Source organism: Triturus cristatus, chromosome 3_1 (assembly GCF_964204655.1).
Source record: "Triturus cristatus chromosome 3_1, aTriCri1.1, whole genome shotgun sequence".
Taxonomy (NCBI): domain Eukaryota; kingdom Metazoa; phylum Chordata; class Amphibia; order Caudata; family Salamandridae; genus Triturus; species Triturus cristatus.
Genome location: NC_140583.1, coordinates 631427723 through 631450851, shown reverse-complemented (window position 1 = coordinate 631450851; position 23129 = coordinate 631427723). Strand labels below are relative to the sequence as shown.

The 23129-nt window shown below is 46.3% G+C and overlaps 1 protein-coding gene across 2 annotated transcripts in view; it reads left to right on the top strand.

Annotated features, from left to right (window-relative positions):
* MAP2K5 (mitogen-activated protein kinase kinase 5) overlaps positions 1–23129 on the top strand; it is a 1189932-nt gene that overhangs the window by 872743 nt on the left and 294060 nt on the right. For both annotated transcript variants that reach the window (XM_085644598.1, XM_085644597.1), the window contains 2 exons: positions 6302–6328; positions 6677–6709. In XM_085644598.1, the coding sequence (XP_085500724.1) occupies positions 6302–6328; positions 6677–6709 (60 nt within the window). The remainder of the gene's footprint in view (positions 1–6301; positions 6329–6676; positions 6710–23129) is intronic.

Below are 23129 nucleotides of genomic sequence, written 5' to 3'. Positions count from 1 at the left end.
TCATAGCCTTCATCCTCATCCTAGAGCTTTCAGTCCTGGACCATAATGCACACCACCCATAACATGAATTTACACAGGCATATAAAGAAGACTCAATTCACATCTTATGCACTAAAAGTCTACAAGAGTCACACATTGAACGGAAATAAAGTACAGAAACACTTCTGTTTAAGGTATATATTCATACAGAATGCAAGATTAAGTAAAATAGGACTGCATCTCTCACATGGATTTCCTGGTTTGAACATTGAAAAATCTACCTAGCACCGCTGTGCTGGTGGCTAAAAATGCAAACTGCAGTCTGGGTGCGCCGGCCTGGCTGCGTCTGTGTGAGTGTCAGAGTCCTAGACCGAAGAGGGGTTGGACTAGGGCAGAAAATAGGCCTTAGCTCCAGAATAAGTGTGGCACCCATTAGCAAATTAGATAGCTAAACAGGGGACCCACAGTTGCATATCATGGCAGTTGTAAACTTGTAAAGACACGCTGTATAGGTGTCTTGCAAGCTATGGAAGTCTACATGTATTTGTGCTTGCTTCAGGCAATGTTGTAATAAAAACAAATTTAACAGTAAAAAAAAAAGCTTCAAGCAATCTGTAAAACAGGCCCACAAACATCCAAAAACTGGTCCATACTAACTTTGTCAGACTGGCCTTCTGCCAGATTGCCTTAAAGGATAGTCCCTACCTGGATTAGGACACCGAGCTGAGCATAGAAGACTTGCTTTTAAGAGCTGCACGCAGCAGAGTCAGTCTGTATGTCTCTGGAGAGACAATTTGATCATTGTTTCCAGACGTGAGTGCACCAGAAATAATGTATCTAAATTGTAACAAGCTGGGTCCAGAGGAGGTTTCCATGGTCACCACAGTCACCTCTTCTCAGGGCCCGGCTCACACTGCCTTGAGATAAAACAAATGAGCGTAGCTGAAAACAAAGCACCTTGAGCAATGCTCAGTGGAGCTACATATGCGTGGCAATTGCATTATAGTGTGGTGAAGTGCTCTAAAATGTGTCACAATAACCCCTTATGCGTGGTACTTGGCAGGGCTGGCGATATGGTATGTTAACAAGCAAGGGGAGTAAGGTCTCACCTCCTTTGCCTGCAAGCATTGAGACTATGGTCTTGGGCCCACTGCCAAGGGATCTGGCTCACCACCAGTCTCCTTGGGAGGAGGGGGAGGGGGAAGTCTCTGTAGTCCAGCCAGACTAGTTTGCAATCTTCCATCTGGTTGCCCATCTGCTCCATTCTTGAACTCTGTGACAAGGGTCATTTTCAAGTTATGCTGCCTTACCCATAAGTCTCTAAATGGAAATGCTCCGTCCTATTTTCAAAATAGGCTCAGACACTATAACCCAGCAAGACTGCTAAGATGCAAAGACAAAGCCTTTTTGCAAATTCTGCGGATTCATACTGCTAGATTCGGCGAGAGGTTATTCTCATAACTTAGCCCCCGTCCACTGAAACAAATTCCCGCTTCAACTCCGTTTATGCACAGATTTTGGAAAATGTAAATACTCCTAAAACATGGTTATTTTAGCAGGGTAATTTAGCTTAATTAATCTGTCGCTTTTCTGTATCCAGCTAAGCACCAAGATACTCCTCCACGAATGATTTGCTGAGCTATAACAAGTGTTGCTAACATAACAGTACATCGTTGCCCAGTGGGCCAATCCTCAGGTGGATTTGTTCGCCTGCTCGGAAACTGCACAATGCCAATAGTCCTGTGCCCTCCTGTGTACTTTGAGTGTAGCCTTGGGGGACGCTTTTCAATTGAAGTTAGTTTCAGCTGAAATTACACATTTCCCCATACCTTTAATTCCTCAAGTTCTGAGGAAGATCTGCCAAGATCAGGCCCAAGTTATTCTCACAGCCCTGGATTGGCCAAGGAGGGTGTGGGTATGCAGACTGTCTGCCTTTCCTCATGTCCCCAACTGAGACTTTCATTCAGGCTGGGCCTTGTCTCCCAAGTGGTGGTAATGGTTATCCACCCCAATCTCCGAGGCATCCACATACATGCCTGGAGATTGCGCGGGGACACCCAAATTCATTTCAGCAGCCACTGAAGGCGGTAGAAGTCCTTTTGTCAGTGTGTCACTGATCCACCAAATCTGCTTAATCATACTGATGAAGCCACTTTGTTGCATGGTGTGCAGACAAAAATAATAACTCCTTGCAGATCAGGCTGTCACAGGTCCTGCAGTATGTATTTTCCCTTGCCCAGAGGGGTTGTGCATTATGCACTGTTAAAAGGTAATTAGCTGCGTTGTCAGCATTTCTCTGTCTGTCAGATCAACCATCCCCTTTTATAGCCCCATTGTCATGCATTTTCTGAAGGGGTTGACGAACATCTACCCTCCAACTGCTTTTGTTCTGCCCCAGTGGGAGATTAATTTGATGTGGACTTTTCTTATGGGGTCTCCATTTGAGTCTCTGCATAGTTGCCCCTTAAGGATGTTGACTCTCAAAACCGTATTTTGGTGGCTATCACTTCAGCAAGATGGGTGAACGAGTTGCAGGTTCTTAGGGTCTGATTACGAGTCTGACTCGTAAATTGTATCGGCAGTGGACCGCCGGCTGCGCCAGGTGACAGTTGTTCCCTGGCAGTGGCACAGGAGCCCCACAGTGCATTATGCTGAGCAGGGGCTAGCGCAGTCCCGTTCAGCAAATATGTTGTTCCTGGACCACCAGCCTTTTCATGGCAGAGCCCCGTTATGAAAAAACTAGCGGTGCAGGAACAAAGGTGGCTCTACAGGGCCCCCATGTCCCTCCCACCATGGGGATACAATCATTGCCCCCAGTTCCAGCACGGCATGGACGTCACAGTCCATGCTGTGCTGGAACTTTTTGGCCGTTCCCATGGCGGTGCCTGTTTTTAAGGCAAAGCCATGGGAAAGGCCAAAGGACCGCCGACCGTTTTACGAGTTGTACTTTTACAACTCGTATTACAGCCGGCGGTCCATGCGCGGGTTTGGCGCAGCGGAGCCGGCACTGCTATACCTAACTCGTAATCAGGCCCTTAGTTCCCATCCCCCTTTTTCCTCTTTTTACCCAAACTAATTGGTTTTGCGAACCAGGGCTGCTTTCGTATCAAAAGTGGTGAGCCCTTTCCATCTGGGTCAGTCCATCATCCTTCCAACGTTTTACCCCCCACCCCATCCCACTAAGGAGGAGGAGCAGTTGCATAGGTTGGATCCCAGCCGGGCAGTCTTCTACTATCCGGAGTGCACCAAGGACCTAGGACTTGATGACCAACTCTTTGTCAGATACTGTGGTGCCAAAAAAGGCAAAGCATTGCAAAAACAAACCCTTTCGAGATGGATCATCCTCTGCATCAAGACCTGGTGTACTTTGGCTAAGATGAACTCTCCAGAAGGGATCAGATTCAATTCAACTAGGACTAAAGCCACCACCTCTGCCATAGCCAGAGGTATTCCCATCACGGAAATCTACAGGTCAGCAGTGTGCGCTTCCATACACACCATTGTCAAGCATTATTGCTTAGATTCCGAAGTTTGTATGGATGGCCACATTGCTAGATTTCTTTTGCAGGATTTCCTTGTTTAACCATCCATCAACCCTCTCTTCTCCAGGGTCAGGGCATTGCTCTGGAATGTGTTCTACTGGTGAGAAAACTGCAGGTAGAAGTATCTATCAGAAGAAAAAGTTACTTACTTTGGTTACCTATCATTCTGGTGGATAGCCCATCTACTGCAGATTCCTCACTGACCCGTCTGCCTCCCTGTTTGATGGCTGTGTTATTTGGGAAAGTTAATAAGATTCCAGTTTATATTTTGGTAGTGCAATAATTTCTCACTGTCAGTCTGTCTGCCTGCCCCGAAAGCTTGGAAAAAATTTATGTAAACAGACATTATTGCACCGGGGCAGGCGATATACGGCTTCAGTGATGTCACCTGAGCCACTTCTGGCATTCCAATGAAGCCAGTGCCCACGACCAATGACAGGAGAGTTTTGAAGTCTTCCAGATCCAGTCTTTCACCTGGGTTGTTCTACAGGTGAGGAATCTGCATGTAGATAGAGTATCCACCTCAAAATTGTCACCATAGGTAAGTAACTTTTTTTAAATCTGGGTATATATGCTCCAGTTAGGGTAACTTGTATAGTGACAAATTGATAAATAGAAAAAAGTGCATTAAGCTGAACCACTGCTAGCTACTTTGGGGACATTCTACAGCATTAGGTTTTTGCATGGCTGTGCCAATTTATAGAAGACGATCAACCACATGCAAATTTAGAATTTATCCTGCACTAATAGAAACAGTTCATCCCTTACTGCTAGACCATGTTCCCTCAGAATGGAAACACTAGCTACTCTACTGCATGCTTCTCGAACAATTAGCTAGTGAGCTACTGGTAGCTCTCCAGGTGCCTCCTCTTAGCTTGCCTGTGTGCCGCCCATAATACTTAAGTAGAAGCTTTGGCTTAGTTGAATTAATATATGTATCCCAAAATTGAAAAGTGTGTATTTGAGACAGAAATGTGTATATTTAAAACAAATCATACATGCTTAGCTGATGTTTGGAGACAAATGTCTGGATTTCCAAAATATATTTATAGCTGGTATTTAAGTGATAAACCATGAGACATTACTAAAAATATAAACTTGATGCTAGCGGCATTGCAGCTATTGCTGTCGCATATTATCCTGATCCCTTCCAAACTGATAAAGCCATTTTCACAGTACTGATGACAATCGTGCCTTATGCACTGAGGCAATCACTGCTGGTAAATTTGCATGGTGTTGCCACTAATATGAGCTTGTATGACGTGGTCACTATTACCACACTAAAAATATTAGTAGCTTGGAATGATTTTCATTGAAATTAAGTACCGTTTCTTACAAAAAAGGTTGGAGACTCCTGCTCTCTTGCATAGTGTACTCTGAGTAGCCTGTTCCTTAATCACACGGTCCCTAGGCTGTTTATGACTCTGTGGTCCCAGCTCCTCATACAGAGTGGTGCTCACCTTGTGCCGGGTCCCAGAGTAGGTGGTGGGGTCATCCTGGAACGTTTCACACTTCCCGTACCCCTATCCTGCTCATCCATTGCTTCCTAACCATTCCTGGTGGTCACCCACTTACACATTAGTCCTCAATCATTAATTAAGGCTTTCACGTGGCTACCACTGCCAACACTAACAATCATTGACGAAACCAGTCAGTCTGGTGTTGGCGGCCAACCTTTTGGCTTTGTCACAGTCTGTTTTGCCCTGGTTTTATAAAACGTTGTAAAAACTGTCAAGCCCTCTGCAATGTTTTTTTTAAAAATTGAGAAAAAAAAAAATCAGTCTCAAAAAGCACACATTGCCATAGCAGTCCTTGTAACTGAAGGGACTACTTTGCGCGCAGATGAAACCCCCTATAAGCAAGTATATTCTATATAGATAATTACAAAAATGTGTCATTCAATTATATCGCGCAAGTGGACTTAAGATTCAGTGGCATCGACTGGCAGACCTAACTCTGCCGGAGCAAACCCTTCTTGGTGCCCAACAGATGAAGGTGCGCTGCTGTAATTGTTCAAGGTGTATTTTGTACCCTTGCAATCCAGCCAGGCGTTTAAATCCATCCAGCGAACGACCTGCCTCTCTGGGCCACCAACTCTTTTCGATGGGGAAAAAAGAAAAAAAAGCTGAGCGTTGAAAGTAATTCCGCGGGCGAAATACATAGCTTCAACCTCATAATTAAAGTTTCCTTTTAACCGCTCCTCCACCCCACCAAAAATACCCACCAGAAAAAAACAAACTGCAAAAGCGAGGCGACTGCCCATGATTGCGGTGTTTGGCGGCGCACCAAATATTCTAATCTCTGACTATGATTTAATTTCAATTTTAAATAAATCGCTTTTTAATTCAAAAAAAGAGTGAACTTCATAACATTAGCCGTGATTGCAACATTAAGCTCAGTGCTCACAACGACGCCGTATAAAACATTATTTATATCGGGATCGTAAACAGCTCTCTCTTTTGAAATGGATTATGTCTCCAAGCCCCCTCCCAGCCCCCCAACGCTTGCCGTCTTCTAATACAACCTGGAGGGCAGTAAAAAGTGTTGCGCGAAAATTAACATTCTGCTGACTTTCGCCCATAAATGAGATGTTAGCTATTAACATTTGTGTATTTTCATTATGTAAATTGTGTTAACACATGCCCACAAATTGCCACCAGCCATGCCGTAATTTTCTCTCACTGATCATAATGTGTCCAAGTGAGTCGTTTTGATTATGACATGCTAATTACATATTGCCTATGTTTTCTCTCTCTCCCTCCCTCTCCCCGCCAACCCAGATTCAGAAAAACCAGCGATCTCTAATGGTAATCTTTATGAGTTTTTTTTGGAGGGGGGTGAATTTCACTTTTCCCTGTCCTGATGGCTGCTCACTGCTGCATGCTTGGCTGACTTGCTTTAAACTTAGCAAATTGCATTTTGAAGAAACGGCAAACCTTTAACAGCCTGTATTAGATTAGGTTCCATTACAAATAATAGAACATTGAGGCCTGGGTGTTTTTATAAGAGTTTGCTTCCGTTGATTAATCTTGCTGTTTTTTTATTGCACTAATGATTTTCTCGTCGCTCCCCATCCACTGTAAAGAATGCATATGGCTAATACTTGTTCCCTTGCTTCCTCCCCCCTCTGCCTGCCGTGTGATGTGTCCGTGCAGCCGCTCCAGCTCTTGCAGTGCATTGTTGATGAGGTGAGTCTGTCTTATGTGCTTTCGCTCTCAAAGTCATCCCTAATGGGGTGGAAAGCTTATATTTTGTTTCCTAATGAAGTGCTGGTGCGTCCTGGGCGCCTTGTGCCTCCTCCAGGTTCTGAGCTGTTTAGTGGGAGATGGCTATGTTCCCCCCCTCACCCAGATTCCCCTCCCTACTTCAGAACTCCCCTCCCCCAACTCACCCCAGACACTGTGCTGCTCTCAGTAAGATCACATTATTATATGATCGCCGCCCTATCAGCACCCTACACATTCTTGCACCCAAGCCTTGTGATAAAGATACTGTTTTATCTTTGTCACAAGTCCATTCTTTCATGTATCTCACAGAACATGCTCTCTTATTTATTATCACAGATACATGCCCCCATAGATAGCCATACGTGTTGTCCTCCATACATAGCAGTTGCTCCACAGTTCATCCCCATACATCATGTGCAGTATCCTCATACATACCTCTTGCCCTGCATACCATCCTCCCTGCACAGATGCATCCCTTATATAGCATGCCCTGAATTGCAAGTTCCACTTTGACAGCAGCTCAACAGAGGTAGATAGCACTCTTTAAACTGAAGTACTCACATAGACAGTGCTGTCCATTTAGACTTTGGAACCTCCATGAATAGCAGTGGCTTCTTGAGAGTTAGTTGTTGCCATTGTTGTCCTACTTTTTAGCAATCCTTTTCTGGAGCGTACAGTCTTTAAATGTTGGAAGATGGCATCTACTAACAAGAAGGAGGCAAGGTCATCCGAGTGAACTGGCAGTCGTTAGTTACATTATGTGCTTACTTCACATAGTACACACCAACTACAAAGAGGAAATTCCATCATTTTAATCTAAGCCTAGCTTACTCTAAGATCCACTTGAAAACGACCTAACTAAGAATATAAGGGTTGCAGTGTCAGTACGTTATAGATTTTACAATAACAAAAACTTTTTTATATATAGTAGTTGATACAACACTTCTGACGGCTATGAGCTGTAACTAACAAGTGTTACCATATTGCAATTAATTTGCACTCGTTTTGAGAAAATATTTATTTTCCTGCCTCTCTATCCACCCTGATCTACTTTTGCCCCTGAGATTCGGAACCCTTCTACCCCAGTCAGAAACCTTGACATACTTTTCAACCCCACTGTAACAAAAGTTCTTCATTACTGCCATCGCAGCCAGTTATCAGGCTTTAAATTTACAGAAAAAACCCCAACCCCTTCCCACACAGACAAGGCATTCATCACTTCACTGGCCCTCAGCAATCTTGATTGTTGCAATGCCGTTCACTGGGGTCTAGCCATTTATTTCCTCTCTCCACTAAAAAACTAACTAGATTTGTGTCAGAACTGGAGAGTTTTAGTTTCTCAGGATTGGAGATGGTCTGCAGTTCAGTAGGATTACGCTATCAATAGGTGAAATGGGAAGGGGGAGAGACGGGTGGTGTTCTGACGAGTTGATGACACCCAGTAATCCCAATGACTTCAATGACTCTCTCTAGAATCTTGGGGTTTCTGTATAATAATGTAATAAACAGCAAACAACTCTGGTATATCAAGTGCTGTGGTCATAGACAATAAATAATGCTCTTCAAAATTCCTTTATGGAGGCACACAAATATACTGTTAAGGTTAGGTTACTTAAAACTATAAAAAAAACTCATATCTGTGGAGTAAAATACTATAAACTTAACTGCGATGTAAAGACTTTTGATGTAACACACACTGTAATGACTCCTGATGTAATGCCTATGAACAGGTACTACGACTTGCATATGTCATCATGTTTCAGCCTCCTCCTACGTGTCCCAGGGTCTGTGGCTTTAGTCAGGACCAAACAGTCCCTTTAATCACCCATCCTACAACAGACTTCCTATTTAATGGGTGTATAAAGGTGGAGATGCATGCAAAAAAGTAAAGAAAAAAATAATGACACATTTTGTGGTTATACTAAACCAGATTCCGGTCAATTTCACCATTCTAAATTACGGTAAGGCTACATAGTAGGTAGAGCCTAAGTAACCTTTGTCGTGAAACATGCTCCCTGATAAATTACCTTGCTATCTCACCTACAAAGTGGGTGCCCAAATTCTGAATGTTGAATGAATGAACGAACATAACCAAAGATTATGTGGTAGCCAAACTATTATATACAATAAATACACAAAATCTGTGCAAGGAGTGTGGCTTATGAAGGTAGTGACAGGATATGTTGTGATTAGTCCCCAGGTTTAGAGGATTCTGCTGCAGAACCGAAAGGGATGGTACGTGTCTAGCCGGACACATTTTGAAACCTTGCCAGGGAACACACTGGGCTTTTGGAAGTAGAATTAGAAGAATGTCTCTACGGTAACAGATGGTAACTGCAGCAACACAGAGAGGCAGAGGAAAACAACCTGAGTCCTGCCTAACAGGGCCTCATTTCTAGCGGAACTGAGGAGGGTAAAGAAATAACAAAAGTGCAGGAAAATGCTGAATAACATGGGAGGCTCCAACCAGCCCACAGTGGGAGGTGCACATGGGTGTGAGTCTCAAGATTGAGTGCAAGGTTGAGTTGTCAAAGGGAAAAGCCAAAGGATTTCATTCTGCCAGTCAGCACTACCAGTACATCTCCATTTTTTAGTTGATTCAGGTCCGTGAAGGAATCAATTTGGCACTCACCCTTGAGATCCAGACACCTTGTGCGCTTCCCACTGTGGGCTGATTGGAGGCCCTCATGTGCATCCAACATATTTCCAGCTCAGGCCAACCTCATCCACCCTGTTCTTGAGGCTTGTCACTAGGGACGCCCCTTTAGCAAATGCATTACTTTTCATAACCTCTCTCTCTGGCTCGTTGTATCCCCCTGCTCACCCCCTGTGTCCTGATGATGATCCTGACATTTTTATTAGGATATAAACACCATCAACTTTAAAAACACGGACCATATATGATTGTTGAGAACTTGCTGTAACGAGCTGCGCTTTTCTTGTGTTTGTTGATACACTTGTTGATCATGATTTATTATTTGTGTACATCACCTCAAAAGAAGGCACGTTTGTTTTGCACCAATATTTAATGCACCGCTATGTGTCTTGAAATTGTTTTTCATAATCTCCTTTGGATACATTTACTCGCTATTTGGTCCTTTGCGATTAAGTATTGTTACTAGAGAGCAGTGTGGTTTTTGTTGTTGAATGATTTCAGAGCTCTTTCAAACAGTGTATAGTTCAAAGATCACTCTGAGTCATCATATCCTTTTTATGTCATTAAGTATTTCAAATGAACTCAAACATTTCAACATCAATTCCTCTACTTTATACTCTGGGACACATCAGTCATCACTGGAGGGGATGGCTAGAGCATGAGCAAACATGGACCACAGAGTGAATATGCCTATGTGAGAGAATGGCTAATTTGATTGCTCTCACACCTACTAAGCCTATAATCCTAAAAGGCCAACAAAAGAAAGATTAAAATAGAGTCATAGCCAACAATTGGATGATTCTTAGAAGAAAGCCATATGTAATTACTCACTTTATATAATGGATGGAGCTTTCTCTGGTTATCAGCAAATTTCTTGTAAGCCGTTTTTGAATTCTAAAGTTGTTTGCAGCAATAATATTTGAGCCTCATGAAGATTCTGCAAAAATGTTTGCACAGTGGGATTATTTTAAATAGGAAAATCTTTAGGCCATATTTGGGGATTATATCCTTATGAACTATAGACCATGGAATACATAAAAGCAGAGTGCAGAGAATTGTTATAAGTAATGTAAGTCAGAGGTAACCAGTGTACCTATTCGGTTTAATATCGCATGAGATAACATCTCAGGTACTGCTCTAAGGTATGATTAAGTCTTTCAGCCTGGCTTTCTGTTTGCGGATGATAACACGTAAAGGCAAACTGACAAATTCCCAATCTTTGCAAAAAGGCTTTCCAGAAATGTGCAATAAATTGAACCCCTTTATCTGTCACTATTATTTGAAGTAACCCATTTAGTCTAAAAATCTCTGAGGAAAAAGTGTGCTAGTTCAGGGGCCAGGGGTACCTTATGTTAAGGGATAAAATGAGCAGCCTTGGTAAACTAGCCGACAACTACTAAAATGACTGTTTTCATCAGACCCAGTTTGTTCCACAATAAAGTCCATTGAAATTTGTAATTATGGCTCTCAGGGATTAGACAAAATCTGTAGGAGTCCGGCAGATTTGGTGTACAGATTCTTGACCTGAATACAATTCCCACATAGTTCTTAATGTGTTGTGTCATCTTAGGCCACCAAAAGTGATGCTGGACGTGCTCTAGGGTCTTATGTACTCCTGGGTGACCTGACATAGGAATGCCATGACACCAGCTTAATATCTTCTTTTGTGAGGAAATGTGGGACATAAAATATTAATCATCATGTGTTAAGTATCTGTGCTGGTATTGTCTCTTTTCCTGTTGTTGCTCAATCCATGCTACTGTTGTAATAGATTCTTGCTGTCTTCGAGTCTCTTTTAATAAAGTCTTAGCTTTATCCTGTGGGGTCCTTTGTAACATTAAAATCATAAGAGGTTCAGCTTCTGAAATTGATTCTTTGGGTTTTTTAGATAAGGTATCAGCCTTCCCATTGCAGCTACCAAGATGATATGAGATATTATATTGAAACCTGGAGAAGACTAATGGCCAAGTGGCATGTCAAGGGTTCTTGCACCTCACGGATTTTAGATACTGCAAATTTTGATGATCCGTCCAGAGAGTGATTAGAAAAAATACCCCTACAAATAATGCCTCTAACAGAAGATTGTTTCACGAATAGCTAGTAATGCTTGGTCATAAATGGTGTAGTTGTGTTCAGGTGCTATTATAGTGCGTGGAAAACACACCACTGGATGCAGTACCTGATTTATGGATGCCATGAAAGTATGGCTCCTATAGTGAAAGAGGAAGCATTTTGTTATGACAGTAAAGGGTGAGCGCATGGTTTGAATGATGAAGGATGGGAGCAGTTATTAAGTAAGTTAGATAGACAAAGACATTCTCTTATGTCATGCTCCAGTGAAAAGGAATTTCCTTCTTAGCAATCTTAGTTATTGTAAGAACAATGGTGGAAAAGTCCTGAGTAAATTGCCAGTATAAGTTAGTACATTCTAGGAACTTCTGGATTTGCTTGACAATAGAGGAAGTTAGCCGGTCTGTTCCTCCTTTAACCTTGACATAATCCACATGAATAGTGTTTCTGTAATATGAAACCATAGAAACATGATGTCTCTGGTGTAGAGAATGCACCCTTAAATGTTCCTGGATACTATTCAAATGTCACTGATGGACCTCTATGGAGGCAGAGAAGATTAACATATCTTCCAGACAGATGATGACAATGGAGTTTAGATATCTTTTATAAAATAATGAAATGCAGCCAGTGCATTGCACAAGACAAATGTAATTAATAGATACTGAAAATGCCCACATTGAGTATTAAATGTGTCTTCCATTTGCCTCCCTCCTAGATACGAATAAGATTATAGGCTCCTCTTAAATCAAGCTTTGTAAAAATCCGAGCCCTTTGAAGTTCATCAAATAGAACTAAAATGAATGGCAAAGAGTTCTGGTTTGAATAATGATCTGATTCAGGTCTCTGTAATCAGTACAGGGGTGCTACTCTCCAGCTTTGCAACAAAGAAGATGGGAGCAACCATGGGTAAATTAGAATGACAAATGAACGCCTTGATCTGAAATAAACACGTTCGTGTTAGATTCCTTACCTTAGAATATCCCCAGGCGTCAGACTGGATCCGGAAAGTTTTCGCTAGCAGTACCTCTGCACGTCAGTAGGTGGTGTTGTGCAGCTCCGCGTCTGTCGCTGGCGACGTATGCGCCAAGATGATGTCACGGAGACTACTTAGACGCCACCCATGCAAGCTGACGTCAATTCTTTCTTTTTCTGCGCCAATAAGCGCAGATCCGGTTAGAGTATGTACCTTAGTCACTTTTTGACTATCTTTTTGAGACTTTTGTCTCCTGTAAGTTTGAGTCTACTCTGGTGCACGTAGGGATGCCTGGTTTTAAGTCTTGTGGGGCCTGCCGTCGCAATATGCCGGTGTTGGACCCCCATGACGTCTGTCTCTACTGCCTGGAGAGTGACCACGACTCCCGGTCCTGTATGGACTGTCTGGCCATGGCCACGTAGGCCTAGAGGGAGCGGTGCCAGAAGCTGCTTGAGGTCCGGCACTCGTCCCAGCACCGTTCACAGTCCAGGGGCCGCTCCAGAGAACTCTCGCGGGGCCACCATCATCGCTCCTCGGGCTCCAAGTCTTCACCCTCGGATTCGGGTAAGAGGCGACACAAAAAGAAGTCGAAGAACTGTTGTTGCTCTCCGATGTCCCCCCGTCGGTCCCCGGATGCGGACAAGGGGGGCAGGGGTTCTGCCCCTGCGGCTCCTTCGGAGCCTGGGAGTCCTGCGGCCTACCCACCTTATCCGGGTCGGTTGACGACTCCCGCCCAGGTGCAAGAATTTCTTGCTACCTTGGACCGCCTGTTTCGGCCTCGGGCTCCCGCTGGCGCACCTTTTGGCCCCGTGTCAGGATCCTGTCGGGCCGTCGCCGTCGCCGCAGGATCCTGTGCCGCTGGCTCCGGCCACGGCGCCACAAGGTCCCACGCTGCCGGCTCCGGCCGCAGCGCCAGCCTCAGCTTCGCCTCCGGTGCCGCAGTGGAAGCCATTTGTTCCGCCCCTGCCCAGGTTCCAGGACATTTTTGTCCCTACCTGGAATCCGCATTGGGACATCGTGCTGGTTCGGCCCCGTCCGGCGCCGGGAACGGTGCGGTTTGTTCCTTCCCCCGTCCCTGCCATGCCGCCGCAGTCTGTATCACATATGGTGGAGGACGACTGGGAGGGGTCCGAGGACCCTCTTGCTCATCAGTGTGCTCTGAGCAGGACTGGGCGTACGAGTTAGAGGAGGCCGGCGGCCTTGATGTCTCCTCTGACCCGGGGTTTGCCTCTCCTCCGCTTACCATGGAGGAGGGCGCTTCTTACACGGTGGTGCTCCGTCAGGTAGCTAAGGTCCTCAGTCTTGATCTCCCTACGGTGGCCTAAAAAACTAATCTCCTCACTGAGATGCTCCAGACGGCGTCCACTTCGTCGGAGCCCCTGCTTCCATTTAATGACTCTCTCACTGACGTCTTACTGGGCACTTGGTCGCGGCCAGCCACAGGGACCCCTGTGGATAAGAACGTCGCCAGGCGTCATCGCCCGGCGCCGGGTGACCCAGCCTTTCTTACCACTCATCCTACGCCCGACAGCCTGGTTATCCAAGCTTCGACATCCCAGAGTGCCTTTCCCACGGCTCCACCGGATAAGGGCTCTAAGAAGCTGGAGCAGTTTGGCAAGCGGTTGTTCTCTTCGGCCAGCTTAGGGCTGCGGTCGGTGAACACCGCCTGCCTATTAGGCCGCTATTCCCACGCGGTGTGGGATACAGTTGCACAGGTGTTGCCTCAGTGTCCTGAAGGGACCCAAGCTGTTGCCGAGGGTAAAGATGTGGCTAAGTTCGCCATTCGGTGTGGTTTGGACACCGCAGACTCACTGGGTAGAGCAATTGCTACGACTGTGGCGCTTCGTCGCCACGCCTGGTTGAGATCTATCGGGTTCCGCCAGATGTCCAAAGCTCACTCATGGACATGCCCTTTGATGGCACCCGCCTGTTTGGCGATAAAGCAGACAGTGTGCTGGAGCATTATAAGGACTCGTGGGCCACGGCGAAGTCCATAGGTCTTTCCACGAAAAGCCCAGCCACTTGTGGTTTTCTTTCCTTTCGTGGCCATGGAAGGGGTGCCCAGGCACGTTCCTTCAGCAAGCCTGTGCAGACACAGCCTCAGCGTGGCCGCGGTTTCCGCAGGGACTGGCCTGGGAATCAGCATGGGGGTCAGTCCACCTCCGCCGCTCCTACCTCCAAACCTTCCTAATCCGAGCTTTGGGGGGCACCCCACGCCAGTGGGTGGCAGGATCCGCCATCACCTCCCCCACTGGCACGCTATCACATCGGACAAGTGGGTGTTGCAGATCATTTGCAAAGGTTACTCCCTTCCCTTTCAGTCCACCCCTCCAGCCATGCCACCTCAGTACCACCGCATGTCAGGAGAACACATGGCACTTCTCCAGCAGGAAGTCATGGCCCTCTTGGCCAAGGGGGCCATTGAGTGCGTTCCTGGGCCAGAGGTAGGGAGTGGTTGTTATTCCCACTACTTTCTGGTCTCCAAGAAGGACAAAGGGGGTCTGCGTCCCATCTTGGACCTCCGGAACGTCAACCGCTTCCTCCTGAAGGAGAAGTTCAAGATGTTGACTTTGGCTTAGGTCTTGTCTGCTCTCGATCCAGGAGACGGGATGGTAGCGTTGGACTTGCAAGACGCCTATTTTCATGTTCGCGTCCTGCCGACCCACCAGCGTTACCTGCGGTTCATGGTAGGCCACGAGCACTTTCAGTTTACCGTGCTCCCCTTTGGCCTTACCAGCACCCCTCGGGTGTTCACGAAAGTGATGGCGGTGGTCGCAGCTCATCTGTGCAGATCAGGGTTCTCAGTCTTCCCCTATCTAGACGACTGGTTGCTGAAGGCAGGCTCGCTCCAGGCAGTCGTCTCCCACCTCCAGACTACGGCCGACCGCCTGCATTTGCTGGGGTTCTCCATCAACATGCCGAAGTTGCACCTGAATCCCTCTCAGAAGCTCCAATTCATCGGAGCGGTTCTGGATTCGGTGCAGTTTCGGGTCTATCCTCACGAACAGCGGATCCGGGATATTCAGGCTATGATTCCGCTCTTTCAGCCTCTATCCCGGGTTTCAGTCAGGATGACCCTCCGGCTCCTGGGCATGATGGCCTCCTGCATCCTGCTAGTGCAACATGCCAGATGGCATATGCGGGCTCTGCAGTGGGACCTGAAGTTTCAGTGGGCACAGCATCAGGGCAACCTGTCCGATCACGTCTGGATCTGGGAGGGCACTGCACGTCAATTGCAGTGGTGGCTCACGAATCCCGATTGGGTCAATGGCAGATCCCTCTCCCTTCCCCCCAACCGCAGCTCATAGTGGTGACGGATGCGTCCCTCCTGGGATGGGGTGGCCACATGGGAGAGGGGGAGATCAGGGGCCTCTGGTCTCCAGCGGAATCCCAGCTCTATATCCACCTTCTGGAGCTGCGGGCGATCCGACTTGCTCTGAAAGCCTTCCTTCCCTCTGTCCGGGGACGGGTAGCGCAGGTGTTCACAGACAACACCACCGCCATGTGGTATTGCAACAAACAGGGCAGGTTGGGGTCGTGGACCCTATGTCAGGAGGCTCTGTGCCTCTGGACATGGCTGGATCGGGACATGTCTCTGGTGGTTCAACACCTGGCAGGCTCCCTGAACGCCAGGGCGGACGAACTCAGCCGCAGATGCCTGTTGGATCACGAATGGCGTCTGACCTTGAACGTGGTGCAAGGTCTCTTTCTGCAGTGGGGAGAGCCTTGGTTAGATCTATTAGCCACCAAAGAGAACGCGCAATGTCATCAATTCAGCGCGTTGGAATTTCCAAGGCGGCACTCGCTCGGAGACGCTTTTTGTCACGAGTGGAGTTGCGGTCTGTTGTATGCCTTTCCGCCTATACCACTTATGCCCAGAGTGCTGAAGAAGATCAGGCGTGACCGGGCCCAAGTCATACTTGTGGCTCTGGATTGGGCAAGAAGAGTATGGTATCCAGAGCTACTCAGTCTGGCAATCTGTCCAGGAGACGGTCCTTCACCCGATCTTGTCCAGTCTCCACCTCCATGCGTGGAGATTGAGCGGCAACAGTTGACAGCTTTTGACCTTCCTGCCGAAGTCTGTGATGTTATTTTGGCAGCTAGGCGTCCCTCCAGTAAAACGGTATACGCCTGCAGGTGGAATAAATGTGTGGCATGGTGCATAGCGAAGGCTGTGGATCCCCTTTCTGCCCCTCTTTCAGAAGTTCTCCTGTTCCTCCTTTCTCTGGCCCAGCAGGGCTCTGCTCTGGGCACTATCAAGGGCTATCTCTCGGCCGTTTCCGCCTTTTTAAGGCTTCCAGATCAGCCTTCTCTTATCAAGTCCCCTGTTGTTAGTCGTTTCTTGAAAGGCACTACACACACGTTCCCTCCGGTCCCATTTATAATGCCTCAGTGGGACTTGAATCTTGTGTTGACTTATTTGATGTGCGCTCCCTTTGTGCCGCTTCACAACTGTCCTTTACGTCTTCTCACCTTAAAGACTGCTTTCCTGGTTGCTATCACCCCTGCCAGAGAAGTGAGTGAGCTCCAGGCTCTTTCTTCTAAACTTCCTTTCCTTTCTGTTCATCCGGACAAGGTGGTGTTAAGAACCCGTCCTTCTTTTCTACCCAAGGTTGTCACGCCCTTCCACATCGGGCAGACCATCACTTTGCCTACCTTCTTTCCACCTCCGCATCCTTCGAAAGAGGAAGAGAGGCTCCACCGTCTGGACCCAAAACGCGCGCTCTCGTTCTGTCTGTCTGTCTCGTTCTGTTCTCGTTCTGAGAACTGATTTCTAGGGTTAAGGTCATCCCTTTAGGGCCCTAGTTTTATGCACCAGTGGTCAGTGTCTTGCATGGCTCTGCGTTCCTGGCGCAGAAAGTCGTGTGCAGAACTTAGGTCAGCGCGCATGGGTGTCGCCTAAGTAGTCTCCGTGACGTCATCTCGGCGCATACGACGCCAGCAACGGATGCGGAGCCGCACAACGCCACCTACTGACGCGCAGAGGTACTGCTAGCAAAAACTTTCCGGATCCAGTCTGACGCCTGGGTATATTCTAAGGTAAAGAATCTAACACTAACTAATGTTTCTTACAGATATATCGTTACCAAAGGTAAGTAACTTGTTCTTTAAGTTTTCCTTTACATAGTTTTTAAGGACTTGTGCTTCTTGTGGGTTTGAAGGATAAATATGCTCATGCAGTATCTTAGCGTCTGGTGTAAGTCAGTTGAACAACCGTAGGGTCTTTGAGGAGGCATTGTGTCTGCTCCCTTCTTCTTGAAGACATCTGCAAACTCATTATCAACCTCTTCTATTTCTGTGGTTGTGGGTTGCTAATACCGTCATATGGGATAGATGCGATTTTCCTGAAATATCTTTTCTAGAAAAAGTGTTTTTCACAAAATGGATTGATGATATGAATACGGCTTCCACCCAATCAATCTGAGGATTATATTACCCAGCCAATCAGTTCCAACAATTACTGTAAAGCAGGCGTATCAGTTACATCAGTGACCAAAGCTTCGCCCTGTCTGAGTGGCTATGCCCAATGTCACTGTTTCCCACTCAATTTTGCCTGATGTTAATGCAGCACCAGCCACCCCTTTGACTTCTTGTTGTAAGTCTTTTAAAACAAGGCATTTGTTTCTTTTGGAGGATAAATAAGTGCATGAAACAGTCCGAAGCTCCTCTGTCAATAATGCCCAGATCTTTAACAGACCTCTTGGAGTGGGTAATAATCGGTCTAGGAAGAGGAAAACCCATTATCTAGATTATGGCTCAACTTGGGTTTGCACTTTAAGGTTGAGCCAAGAGGTTTCCAGGTCTCATGGGACAATTATGTAACAAGTGCCCAATTTTATCACAATAAACACACAAGCCTTCCTCTTATCATCTCTTTTCTTGGTCATCCGAAGTAAAAGGATTTCTTGAATTACCAATTTGCATTGATTCATCTGTAGAAGCCTCAGACAGAGAAATGGTAGCTTTTCATTTCCAAACGGGGCCTTTCTTTTCTCCTGAGACTCTATTTGTTGTTCTTGATCAATCAGATAATTTAAGGAATTCAGGCAATCTACCACCAGGGCAAAGAGCATCCTTTCTTTACTCTCTATGCCCATGGTAGTGATATGAATTCTGGGGACTTCAGGGGTGGGATCCCAAACACACAGTGCAGAGACTCAATTCAGTGCGCACACTGATTTAGAGATGCCATATGGACCGCAGTCCTAATAAAAAGCCCGTCAAGCTTCTCTTTGCGCAGGTTGCATTTTCAAGTTACTTATCAGTAGTCTCTTTAAATGAGTTCAGGAACACAGTGGTAATCAAAACAATTTGTTTGTCTTGGAGACAACACACTGCAACATTGTTCTAGAAATCGAGGCTTGTTTTTTTAAAAGATTATTTTAAAAAGTCTGTGTTTTGTGCACCACCTTCCCTGACTTGGGTGGTCTCCTGTTGGGGCTGACCGACAGAGGGCTTCTTATGGGGGGGACTTAAACTTGGTGCTCTACGATTACAGAGATTGTCTGCACAGGTAGGAATTTCAAGTTACTTATCAGTAGTCACATTCAATGAGTTCAGGGACACAGTGGTAATCAAAACAATTTGTTAGTCTTGCGGACAACACACTCCAACATTGCACTAGAAATCGAGACCTGTAATTTTAAAACATTATTTTAAAAGCTTGGGTTTTGTGCACCACCTTCCTTGACTTGGGTGCTCTCCTATAGGGCCTGCCCAACGGAGGGCTTCTTATGGGTTGGGTATCGGGGGTGGGGACTTCAACTTGACGCTCTGCGATAACAGGGATTGTCTGCACCCGACACCCGCCCTTGCCCTGCTAGCAGACTTCCTCCTAGCTATAGGATTGGTTGATGTGTAGCGGGCCGTTAATCCATTGGCGCAACATGTCACGTACCACTCTGGAGCACACTGCTGCCTAGCTCGTATGAGTTGCATCATCACAGTGACTTACCGTATTCCTAACTTGTGAGATTTTCGCCATCTGGCTAGGGGCATTTCCGATCATTCTCCCATATGGACAGTCTTCAGTCTGGGCAAGTTACGAGACCAGAGGTCAATTACACTTTACTCTTGTTATGGAATGGAATGGAATGGAAAGAATGGAATGGAAAGAGAATTTATATAGCGCGATGGCTACCCAGGGGCGTCCCAGCGCTACAGAGGAGAGTAGGTTGAGCCGGAAACGCTGGATTTAGTGGAGCTGAGGGAAGATTTAGGTAGAAGTTTTATTAAAGAGCCAGGTTTTAAGAAGTTTTCGGAAAGTGAGTAGATTGGATTCTGATCTGATTGGGAGGGGGAGAGAGTTCCAGATCTTGGCCAGATTGTAGGAGAGCGACCGGCCTCCACATCTGGCTCTTCTGATGCGTGGTAATGAGGTGAGGTGGGAGGTCGCGGATCTGAGGGGGCGATTGGGATGATAGGCTTTTACCAAGGGGTGATTGATGGAAGGGCCTGTTCCCCAGTAGGAGCGATGTGCAATGCACATGCTCTTGAATTCGATTCTAGCTCTCACAGGGAGCCAGTGGAGATCCTTCAATCTGGCTTTGACTGAGACTCGGCGAGGGATGTCGAGAAGGATTCTTGCCGCGCAGTTTTGAATGATTTGAAGTTTGTTGAGTGTGGACTGTGGGGCCCCAAGGTATAGGGCGTTACCGCAGTCGAGACGGGATAGAATTAGTCCTTGGACCATGATCCGTCTTGAGTGAAACGGAAGGAGAGGGAGGATTTTTCGAAGTAGTCTCATAAGATTCCGGGTGTGAGGGAGGGTCTGGTGAAGGCCAAGGACGCTACTTTGCAGAAAACGAGACCTCAGGAGGCTTTTAAGGCTGGTATTAAGGGAAAGGCGCTCTCCCTCATCATGGCACACAAAAAAAGAAAAGAGGGCTGCTGTGTAGGTGCTCAAGAATGAGATTCTGGACCTTGAGGCTAAGTTGAAAGATGATGAGTCTGGTGAGACCAAGCACCTACTAAGCATTAAACAGCAAGAGTATAGGGACACAGCAGCAGAGTCGGCTAAGGCCAGACATCGAGCTACGCAACATCACATTTATGAAGGACGGGATAAAGCGGAGAAAGTAACTGCATGGCTCAACAGAGGAGAGAGGGTGAACCAATTGGTGTCCAACATATGTTCAGAGGCTGGAGTACACATAAGAGACACACAAGACATATTTGACACTTTTGGTGCCTACCACTCCCGTCTCTATTCCCCTCTGTCATGGCTACCGCGGAAGACTCTTTCGAATTATTAGCTGACATACGGCTCCCAGCCCTCTCAAGTGAGGACACAACTCTTATGGCAAGTGACCCGACCGAAGATGAGATTAACCAAACGATACGGAGCCAGTGCTCAGGCAAAGCGATGGGCCCCAACAGCCTTCTGATAGAGCTCTACAAGCTTACAGCAGCCACAATAGCGGCATATTTGTTACACATGTACAAGGAGAGCTGGCAAACGGGCACACTACCGAGAGACCAATGTCTGGTCTCTATAGTGGTCATCCTTAAGGAGGTCAAACCGCCTGATTTGTGCCTCACATATGCCTATATTGCTCCTGAATGCAGGAGTCAAGATCATCGCCAAGCTTCTGGCTTCCCGGCTTATTGAAATTATCTCTAAACCGGTGTACCCCGACCAATCGGGGTTTACACCTGGCCTCATTACTGCCCTCAACTTACGGCGTCTTAATGGGGTGCTGACCTCCCTGAATCGTCACTCCCTGAGAATAGATTGCTCGACGTACGCATGTGCCATAAAGCTATCTCCCTTACATACAAGAAACTGATCAACAATTCACCAGACAGCGTCCTCCGCTTGCGAGAACACTGGGATGATGACCTGGAGGTCTAGCAGATGATGAGTCGGCGGAGGCCTTGGCCTCCCCTAGGGAGCTGGCCTTCAGGGCAGGGTTCCGGCTGGTGCAGCTTAAAGTACTGCATAGATCTTACCTCTCATGTAACACGATGGTCAAGATGGGCAGAATATACGATTTTAGCTGTCGTAGGAAATGTGGCAAGGATGGGACCTTTTTAGGTCTCGCTGAGCCAGCGCATGCGCTGCTCTGCGAGGCATTTAGTTAGTGGCTTTTCAAAGTGCTACCACAATCTTTTCCTGGACTCAAGCTTGCGTTCACGAGCGCGTGCACGCGCGCAGCCGCCATGTGGCTTTAATGGCTCATTAAGCCTTGCTCTCCCAAGCGCCTCGCTCTGCCCCTCCCCCACCACAGAGCGCGTCCCTGCCATCACTTTCTCTTTCACGGCCGAATGGAGGAGAAATTATAACAAAAGAAAACTTTTAATTGGAGTTTTTGGGGTGAAACTCCTTCTAAACAGACAGAAGCTAGTGGAGAATTACAATGAGGTCCATCTCCATTGCTGTAACTAATCTAATAATCGTCTTTACCGTATGACTTTTTTCCAAGAACCCTCATGGATCTCTCTGAAGCACTCCTCCACTAGAATGGAGTAGATGCCTAAGTTAAGTGCGGGTCAGGTTGGGTTACACATATACGGTAGCATCACTGAAACAAAAAAGTCCATGAAGGAGTTTTAAATTGCACCTGGGTTTACTTCAGTGGCACAACCAGTCCCTTACGTTACCATCTTAGTCTTTTTCTTCCTTTCGTTCTTAAAAAGTTGACCTTCCACCCTTCACTCTAAACTGCTGCTTTTCAGACGTTCTTGAATTCATAATAAGAAACACACTCAAGCTGTTCTCACAAATACATACCTGTTATCTGTATGATACTTATCTGTGTGACTTTTGGATCATGTGGGTTGACTTCACAAGTGCATTTTTCGTAAATACCGAACACTCCTTGTGGGTCTGATGACAACAGTCACCACAACTACATTCTTAGGAAATAAGTTATTCAGTGTCCCTTGTGTTTGACACCTGGGTCGACCATACAAATGCACATTGAGGAGCTAAGCAAATCTCTGTTTCCTTTCAAGTATATTGAAGTATACAGTGTAAATACTACTATGTTCTGAGAAATTCAGTAATTCCATACGTTGCATTTAAAACCCATATTTTAATGTGTCTCAAATACTAATACACTTTGAAAGAGAGTAACCCTGTTTTTCTTGTATTTCACTTATAGGAAGAACTTAAACAAGCATTGGCATAGCCAATAGGTCTCACCTTTGTGACCTTATAAGTGTTTAACTATGCAACAGTTAATGTTGTTGCACCAAGGATATTATGCTGTATAACTAAATACTTATAAGGTCCCAAAAGCGAGACCTATTGGCTATGCCAATGCTTGTTTCATATAATTAGGAGTTGTCCAGCGGTTCAGAACTTCTGGAAGGGGGTGCTATGTCCGCACCACTTCTGAAGGACAGGGAAAGGGACAAGGATTGTTGCATGGTGGCCGAGAAATTAGTTTATGAAAGCCGTGGCTGCCCCAGAAAATGGAAGTGGGTGTGGGGAAAATGGAATGTCTACAGAGGCAGCAATTGTGTCACCCCCATTGCAGTTTCTGCTAAAACTGTTCTTCGTTGAGGGGGTCACGCCTGAGGGACAGAGGCTGAACTGGGAAGAGAGGAATGTGATTATCGACAACATGGCTAAGACAACATGACTAAAACACCATGACTATTCTTCGCTGCTTTCTATCTATACGCATAACTATCTGTGGTGTATTTGTTTTTTCAATGCTTGCTATATGCTC